Here is a 10,000-nt window from a genome sequence, read left to right as displayed (position 1 = left end):
CTCTCCACCCAACACATCCTTCATCTTTGAGAGTGTAGGAAAACTGAACATCCTTCTTCAAAAAAAAAAAAAAACCCTTGTTATTTCTCCTTTGAGGCTTCTCGCCCTTCCGCGAAATTGGTGTTTGCGAATCCCGCCCCCTCTTTCGTTCCGAAAATTAATTACTCCAAGAATTTTGTTTTTTGTTTTTAGATTTTTCCAAACCTTCTGAATGCTGTTGATCGGTTTGTGTCAGTTTATCTTAGCTTTTACTTTTGCCACCATTTCATAGTTTGTCACTTCCGTCTTCCCATTATTTGGTGTCAAAAAGTCTCCTGTGCTGCAAAACAATATTGGAATGCCAAGTTGCTCAGTATGCTAAATGTGGTAGTCTCTTGGTATTTTCCGCGTCAAGCGTAATAGAATAGAAAACTGGTAGCTTTTGATGTCTAAGTTATTTTTATATATTATTTTTGTTGTTAGATCAAGCCAGCCACGTGCCAACAGGGACTCTTGCTTCATAAGTTTGATTTTATAGCTCTCATAATCCCCGGACTCGCTCTCTCGTACGGTACAGGTATTGATAAATCGTTCCATTTTCCAGGTAATGAACTGCCGTGTGCAAGACTCAGGTATCTACACCGCCAAGGCCACTGATGAGAATGGAATCTCAGCTACCTGCTCAGCTCAGCTCCTTGTACAAGAATGTGAGTCTTTCAATTGTTATCTAGACATCTACTTAAGCTTTAGTAAAAAGTGCCTCTACAATATCTATGGATAATATTTTTTCAGTACGAATAAATGTAAGAAGTATCATACTAATTTCCCAAAGACTAAAGCAGCCCTGAAAAGCTTTGTTAGACTTCCCAGATGTTTTTTGATCATGTGTTTTCTTTTGAAAAGGATGAATCTGTTATTAATATCTTGGTCAGTCTTAATGTCATACTGTTCAGCCATGTAATGTAACAGGTATTTGATGTAACTAAAAGTACAGTTTAACTAGTTTTTGTGTAATTCATTATATATTTCCCTCTAATGTATAAACTCTTTGACAATTTTCACATATCAGTTAATTTAGTGTTTAGCATTTTCCTTTATTCTAAAATACTGGTTCTTCTGTTTTCATTCTCCTGTTATTCCTTCTTCATATTTTCTTTTGGTCAATTAAGGAAGTTTTAGAATTTTCGCAGTTCATTACTGTCCAGTTTATGAGACACTGATTTTACCTATGATAATTCAACCTAACCTAAGCTGATTTAAGCTTCCATACCAAGTTGTGGTTTCATACCCAGGCCTGAGTGCCTTCTGCACCCCAAACCCCAATAATTTAAACCCCCATACTGAGGAGAAACGCCAACATTCAACCCCTTCCCTCCCAGAAGTACAGCCACTTTCTCTTTTCCTTTGTATTCCCAGTGGATTGAAGTACCCTGTTCAGTTAGTGAATTTTTGAAATTTTTTGTGTCTCCTGCAGTGACAGAAGAAGAACGTCTTCGGCGCATCGCAGAGAAGTCGCCCTTCTTCCTCGTCAGGATGAAGAAGACTGAGGTCATCGAGAATACCAACCTCTCTTACACCATCCACGTCAAGGGTGATCCCATGCCTGAAGTGCAGTTGTAAGTGTCATTACCTCTTTGGATGATGTTTAGATTATGTTTAGGTTGTGTTTTGATGTTCAGAGAAGTTTAGGGAGATTGTGATGGATAGTTTTCAAAGCCTTTGTAATTCCACAACCTTCTGAGGAGCATTATGTTGGTGTTAATGTTTTAGATACAAAGAGAACTTTAGGAAGATTCTGATGGATAATTAGCTAAGCCTTTGTAATTCCACAGCCTTCTGAGGAGCTTGATGTTGGTGTCAATATGTTTAGATACTAAGAGGACTTTAGGAAGATTCCGATGTATAGTTGTCAAAGCCTTTGTATCTGCACCATCCTCTTATGAACAGAAAGCTTAATGCTATTGTTAAATTACCTAAGGCTATTCAGTAATGGATACGTAATCTGGCATTGCATTCCAGAAAGTCAAACTTTGGGATAACGATGTTTAGATTATGTTTATGCTTTTTTTTTTAGATGTTAGGAGAACGTTAGGAAGATTTTGATGGATAGCTGTCAAAGCCTTTGTTGTTACACAACTTTCTGGGGAACACAGAACTTGGTGGCAGTAGGGAGTTACCCGAGATTATGCAATTATACAGTTACGTGGTCTGGTCGTATATGTTACAGTTAAGTCAAACAAATACATATTCAAATTCATAAGCTCAGAGACTACAGCAGATTGATCACAGGAACTGTCAAAGTCGTATTTTAAAGAAAAGGAACTAGAATTTGGAGACCATTCTTGTATAAATAATCTAGGACGTTCATATATAACTAAGACATTTGTAAATAGAGTGGTATTTTAAAGAAAGGGAACTAGAATTATGAGACCCTTCTTTTACAAATAACTTTGTTATAATCTAAAACATTTTAGATTAGATTTTAGAATAAATCAAAATAGTATTTTAAAGAAAGGGAACCAGAATTTGGAGATTCTTCTTGTACTTATAACTTTCTTATAATCCAAGACATTAAAGAATGAATGAAAATGGTATTTATAAAAGAAGGGAACAAGGATTTGGAGACCATTCTTGTACATATACCTTTGTTATCACCTAAAACATTTATAGATGAATCACATTAGTATCTAAAAATAGGAAAACAAGAATGTAGAGACCATCCTTGTACGAATCACTTTGTTATGATATCATTCCAAAACATCTTAGAAAAAATCGAATGGATGGGTCTCTGTTCTAGAAAATAAAACTATTTTCGAGCCCTTGCAATTTTCACACCAGAGAAAACTAAATTTCCTCTAATAATCTGAAACTATTAATTCAAATACCATTAAAAGAACGTTTCGATTTTAAGTTATCTGACGTCATAACCGCTACCATCAAGGTCACAGGGTCATTGATGAAGGGCACCTTAGGAGTTAGGATCATATATCCACGGGGTGTTCCATTAAAATGTCATGTTAAGCGATGGGACACCAGGAAGTCAGTGGAGGCTTTTGAAAGCCCCTGGTGGCCTCCACGCATCATTATTTTTTTGATGTCTTGTCTTTCAAGTGCATTTCAGTGCACTTATGGTCACGCCTCCCCAGGGTAGAGCCAGGCGGTCACCATCCCCTGGAGAGTTGCTCTGTTTGAGGTAGAACAAAACTGGTCTCCGATATGGGAAGAAATACCGAAGTTTTTTAACGAAATTTTTCTGTATTTCACGAGGTCGGAGGTACATGTTTTGTACAAGTACAAAAGATATTAACCTATGTATAATTTTATATCTGTAATTCATGCTTGTTACAAACTAAACACTTAGTTATATTGGTAAAGATTGGCTGATTTCGATTCTAAGTACAAAACTGAATTTGACAGGAATATATAAAGGCAGAATCGTCTAAGATAATAATCTTTGTATAATAGTTTTGTCACTAATTGATGCATATTACAAAATGAACACTTAGCTGTATTGGTGGAGATTGGCTGATCTCAATTCTAAGTACAAAACTGAATCTGACAGGAATTCATAAAGGCAGAATCGTCTTAGATATTAATCTAAATATGATAGTTTTGTCACAATTCACGCTTGTTACTAACTAAACACTTAGTTACACTGGTATAGATTGGCTGATATCAATTCTAAGTACAAAACTGAATTTGACAGGAATATATATAGGCAAACTCGTATTAAAATTATATCACTCTTGATAGCCTAAGTGTTTAAGTCCCTGTGACCTATGTATCAAACCCAATAGACTTAGGTTCCAATCCTGACCTAGGTAGTTGTACTTAGATAAAGTGAATTTGATATTAAGGGTATTACTGGTTTGATATATATCGTTGGGTATGTGTATGTATATATAAATTTATGTGCATATTTTGTTTTATTTGCAAGTGCTTATGTGTAATGCATATATGAATTTTGGGTTATACTTTATATTAATGTGTAAGATCTCTAGTCATAAAAGCTACATATTTGATATACATTCGTGCATGTTTGTGTATACACGCAAATGATACACCGATATACACTTACAGCATTGTAGGTTTGAGAACATCTGTGCATATGGAATTCTTGCATTATTTAAATTTCTGTGTAAGTTTAAATTTGTATAATATATTTATAAGTTCCTGGTGCATAATAATAGTATTAAAATGTTGATATTTTTAATTTATAAGTCTAAAAAATCTTTTTTTTATAAGCAGTTAATTTTAAGATTGTTAAATACAGCAGCATCCTGCTGCTGTTATAATTTTGTTTTTTTGTAACAGACTTAATTTGTTCTCCTAAAAACTAGGAGTTATGGGTAACTTAGAGGAAAACTTGAACATTTTAACTTGTTAACAAGAAGTTGCTCTAAAGTCAGAAGTCTCTCCAGTAAATGTTTCAAAATAGTTATAAACGGGAGGTTTCGAAGATTTTGGTGGCACCTTGCGTATGCTGTATTAATTGTCATGTAATGTTAATGGTCTTTTAATTATTAATTTATCAAACATAAGTTTACCTCTTTTACAATTATCATTGTCACTATTTTTGTTGCAGAACTCATATTTAATGTCCTTAATGTAATCAGCCTCATTACACTAACAATAATGATAAGGATGAATAAAAATCTCTTTATCAATTATTTTGCAAATAGCTATTTACCACACTTCTGGCAGATTCCTCATTTGCGCCTGGGGAAAAAATGTCAATCAATCAGTTTTCTTCTTGTTAGAGGTAAAAAAAAAGTTGATAATTGGGGGGAAATGGCATTCATATCCAATATACTTATGAAAAGATTTTTGAGTGACTTAAAAAAAAGGGAATAAGGTGGGAGGAAGTTTGGGAAGGGTGGAGGGGAGGGGGAGATTTGAGGGGGTCATGAATTTTGGGGAGGGGTGGGCGTGGTTAGGATGGGGAGTGGGGCGATGGCAGCTATATCCACCCCACTACTGAAATGATTTCTGAGTCATATCCTCGTGCTGGTGCACAAAAAAAAAGAGGAAAAAGTGGGAGTAGGTTGGGGAAGGATTGGGGAGGATGGAGGGGGCCAGTGGGCCAAGAATTTTGGGATGGGATGGGCATGGTTAGAATGGGATGGGGGAGAATGCCAGTCACATCCATCCCACCATCCTACTTCTGAAAAGTTTTCTGATTGACTAAAAAAAAGGGGGGGGGGTGTTGGAAGTAGATGGGAGCAGGTTGGGGGAGGGGTTGGCTGGTGATTGGAGGGGGCCATGAGTTTTGGGGTTGGGATGGGGTTTGGGGTTTAAGGAATGGGAGAAAACCGTTCATACCCATCCCATTTCTGAAAAGATTTCTGGATGACTTCTTCAACTTTCTTGGGGTTTAGGGAGGGGGAGAATACCATTCATACAAATCCCACTTCTGAAAAAGATATCTGAGTGACCTCTTCAACTTTTGCAGCTTCAAGGACGACAAAGAGCTGAAGGAAGACGAGAGAGTCGTCATCCACAGAGACCAGGAGGTGGGCCACTACGAGCTGCTCATCTCCCACGTCACGAGGGACGACGAGGCCACCTACAAGGCCATCGCCAAGAACAAGTTCGGCAGGGCCGAGTGCGAGGCCCTCATGACTGTCAGAGGTGAAGGTTCTGCTGGGGTTTCGTTTGGTCTATTTTTATTTTTTTGGGGCTGACGGTAAATTTCCTCTGTTGATATTACAGGTGAAGGGAAATGTGATTGGTGTGAGGTTGTGCTGGTCACTACCCATGAACCTATCCTATTTTCCACACCCACACATATGTCACATCTCCCACCCACATATTCACACGTCTAATCCCATTTCCCTCACCCACTCGATTATTTCACCTCTCACACCCACACACCTTTCCCCTTTCCCCCACAAGTGTCTCATCTCCCATACCCAAACCCATTCCCCACATCCACACAAGTGTCTCATCTCCCATACCCAAACCCATTTCCCACACCCACACAAGTGTCTCATCTCCCATACCCAAACCCATTTCCCACACCCACACAAGTGTCTCATCTCCCATACCCAAACCCATTTCCCACACCCACACAAGTGTCTCATCTCCCATACCCAAACCCATTTCCCACACCCACACCCACACGAGTACTTCATCTCACACACCCACAGACCTATTGTACTGCCAACACACACATCTAATTCAGTTTCTCACAACCACAATAATATCTCATGTCCCACACCTGCATGTGTATCCCATTTCCCACCCACACGCGCACACATGTACCACTTCCCATACGCACATGAGTGTCTTATCTCCCACACCCACACACCTATCTCATCTTTCACACGCCCATGAGTATTTCATCTCCAAAATCCATGTGTATCCCTTTCTTATCCACACGCGAACCACACCAACGCAAGCACCTTATTTCCCACAGCCACGCATCTATTCCATTTCCTACACCCACACACCTATCCCATTTCCCACACCCTCACAAATATCTCAACTCCTACGCCCCCGCATCTAATCCCATTTCCCACATCCACATGAGTATCCGTCTTCCACACCCACACATCTATCTTATCACATAAGTATCTTGTCTTCCAGACCCACACATCTATCTTATTTCCCCACACCCACACGAGTATTTCATCCCATACACCCACACACCTATTGTACTTCTCACACCCACACGAGTATGGACCTTTTTACTATGCCCACACACCTAACCCATTTACCACACTCACACTCTCATCCCATTTCTCATCTCCCACACCCACATGAAAGTTTTAATAATTTTCTATTTAAAATTTTGATCCCTAAATCTCTGTTTACCACTTTCATCTGATATGGTCATGTCACTGGCAGGTGGCGACACCTCGTCGCATCCTTCGCGTTTTATCTTTAAAGTTTTGTCCTTTTTATGCTTTTCTATCTTTTTTTATCACGGTCTATTTCACCTTCCCTTTTTCTCCCCCAGACGAAGAGGCCATTTACGAGAGCCTTTCTGGCAAAGGCTCTCTGCTCGCCAAGGGAGAAAAGGCCGAGTTCAAGTGGTTCAGAGATGGCGTTGAATACGACCCCAGCGAGAGGTTCAACGTTATGTTCAAGGTAATTTATTAAATTTAATGATTTAATTGGTATCTTAAGTCCGTATCTATCTATCTATCTATCTATCTATCTATCTATCTATCTATCTATCTATCTATCTATCTATCTATCTATCTATATTTTTTCATCTAGTTTCTTCTATATTAATTTTCATTAGATTTTATTTGACTAATTTTTATTTTTTATGCATTTTTAATTTTTGTGCTTTTATTTGTTTCTGTTTATCTTTTTATTTATTTTTATTTCTTTATATTTTAATTTTTATACATTTTTGTTGGTTTTATATACAAATATGTATATATATATATATATATATATATATATATATATATATATATATATATATATATATATATATATATATATATATATAATATCTTAAATTGAATGTTAAATGTAGAATATAGGTTACTTTAGGTTATGAAATATGTGAAATTGCTGTTAGCCATGATAGTTTTTTGAAAATTTCATGTGAAAATTGTAATATAATGTCTCTGTTACTTAACAGAATTTGTTACTTATTATCAGAAGCTAGACCATCAAAGTGTTTCTCAAAAAAAGATTGATTAAATGCAATGAAACTTGAGCAAGCCACTTTATTTCGGCAGGTGTAAATGACAGAGAGAGAGAGAGAGAGAGAGAGAGAGAGAGAGAGAGAGAGAGAGAGAGAGAGAGATCACATCCCCATTCTAGTTTTAATTTTTTCAGAATTTTATGAAGAGTCTTCCAACGTAGATCACATTTCTTCAGTAGAGAGAGAGAGAGAGAGAGAGAGAGAGAGAGAGAGAGAGAGAGAGAGAGAGAGATTATTCATGTTCGTCATGAAGTCCTTTCTTTTATTACAGGATGATGAAGATACTTTGGCCCTTGTCTTCCAAAACGTTACTCCGGAGGACGCTGGCCTTTACACCTGTGTGGCCTCCACGTCCTGCGGCAAGATTTCTTGCTCTGCAGAGCTGACTGTCGAAGGTTAGTAATTTCATTAGGTAGTTCTTGTTAGTTCATGCAAGTGACTTCAGTAGTTAGTTCCTGTCATTTCATGCAAATGACTTCAGTAATTAGTTATTTCCTGTCATGACTTCAGTAGTTAGTTCCTGTTAGTACATACGAGTAACTTCAGTAGTTAATTAGTTCCTGTCATGACTTCAGTAGTTAGTTCCTGTTAGTTCATGCAAGTGACTTCAGTAATTAGTTGGGTCCTGTAATGGCCTCAGTAGTTGGTTCCTGTCAGTTCATGCAAGTGACATCAGTAGTTAGTTCCTGTTAGTTCATGCAAGTGACTTCTTCAGTAGTTAGTTCCTATCATGTCTTCAATTGTTAGTTCCTATTAGTTCATGCAAGTGACTTCAGTAGTTGGTTACTGCTAGTTCATGTAAGTAACTTCAGTAGTTAGTTCCTGTTTCTTCATGCAAACCATTTACCCAACTCATTTCTGTTATGGAGCCATGTTTGACCTCCCTCTGATGCAAGGCTAAAGGAATGAATGAAGTTTTACTTGAATCAAGGAAATAATTTTGGTCTATTTCTTTACAGTAGAGTTTTGCAAAGGATTTTACGGATTAACTAATCTAGACGAAAGAACTAGTGATAGTTATGGATGATAATTAAATAGAAAACGAGAAAAAGGAAATTCGTTTCTTTGGGTTCAATTCGCAGCATAGCACTGCTATATATGTCTATATTCCTTTAATATATTTAAACATAAATCATTACTTCATGGTATTTTTCAAATATACCAACATATTTTTGCCCATGTGTCATTTGCCTGACTCTCAATCTTACTGCGCAGATTTCATTTGATTGAATTGTTACATACATTTATATATATATTTATTTTTCGGCAGGCGCCGTCAACCGCCTGATGAGGGAACCAGAGGCCCCGAATTTCAAGGAGGAACTACAGAACGTGCAGGTGGCCGTTGGAGGATCAGCCATGCTCGAGTGCAAGGTTGGAGGCTTCCCCAAACCTGATCTCAAATGGTGCGTACCGTGGGACTTCACTTGTAACATATTAAGTTAGATTATTCATGTAATATCCATTTTCCAGTAAATAATGATGGTTAGGAGGTGTGGTAGTGAAATATGGAGCGCAGTTCCCGTAGACCTTTTGATATTAAACATATTTCTGTACATTAGACACCACGAATTATTCCGCAAATAATATATATCATTTTTTATTTAGGTAAAAAAAATGCTCGTTAGGTGGTAAGGTAATGAAATGCAAAGTTTGTTTCCGTAGACTTTTGTAATTAAACATATTTCTATATTTAATAAGACCGCACGACCAATTTATGTTTAATACCAATCTTGTCCATTTCTTTTTAAACTCGACATATTGAATGCACCTAGTAAATATGCAGTTGAATCTATTTTTAAACGCAAAAACATTAAGCCCACCGTTTAACGTGTTCATCTCTTGCTGCTGATGAACAAGGCCATTTCGATTCACTGCTGAACGCGGCCATTCTCGTTGTCTTCGAATGCGTCACTTCCTGTTCAACATTGAACAAAACCATTTTTCTAACTTTTCTATTTACTTTACAAGTGATTATTTCTGTTTCCTGTACTTTCTTAGGAGCCGCAACGGCATGGACGTCAAGGTTGCAGGCCGTTTCAAGGTCCTTTGGGAGGACGAGGAGTCCGTAGCCCTGATCATCAAGAACGTCGAGGAATCGGACGCTGGCCTCTACGCCGTCAAGGCCAAGAACGACCTTGGCGAGGCTCAGACAATGGCCCAACTCAACATCAAGGGTGAGTGTTTCTTCTAAGATGATTTATTTATCTATTTATTATATTTATTTGTTTTTTTATTTTTTTATTTGTTTTTACTTGAATGACTTTGGAAAATGTAATAAAGATTCCCAAAATTTAAACAAAATCATACATTCAATTACCAGGAACTGAGCATAATTTTGAAAATCGTTCAGAT

At 37.4% G+C, this 10,000-nt stretch overlaps 1 protein-coding gene across 1 annotated transcript in view; it reads left to right on the top strand.

Annotated features, from left to right (window-relative positions):
- LOC136832337 (muscle M-line assembly protein unc-89-like) overlaps positions 1-10,000 on the top strand; it is a 502,631-nt gene that overhangs the window by 355,656 nt on the left and 136,975 nt on the right. The window contains 7 exon segments of the mRNA XM_067093248.1: positions 584-686; positions 1,454-1,595; positions 5,432-5,610; positions 6,941-7,071; positions 7,917-8,040; positions 8,916-9,051; positions 9,647-9,822. Of these exon segments, the coding sequence (XP_066949349.1) occupies positions 584-686; positions 1,454-1,595; positions 5,432-5,610; positions 6,941-7,071; positions 7,917-8,040; positions 8,916-9,051; positions 9,647-9,822 (991 nt within the window).

The sequence above is a fragment of the Macrobrachium rosenbergii genome, chromosome 49 (assembly GCF_040412425.1).
Source record: "Macrobrachium rosenbergii isolate ZJJX-2024 chromosome 49, ASM4041242v1, whole genome shotgun sequence".
NCBI classification, from domain to species: Eukaryota; Metazoa; Arthropoda; class Malacostraca; order Decapoda; family Palaemonidae; genus Macrobrachium; species Macrobrachium rosenbergii.
Note: the sequence above shows the minus strand (reverse complement) of the source record. Positions and strands in the feature narration are given on the sequence as shown.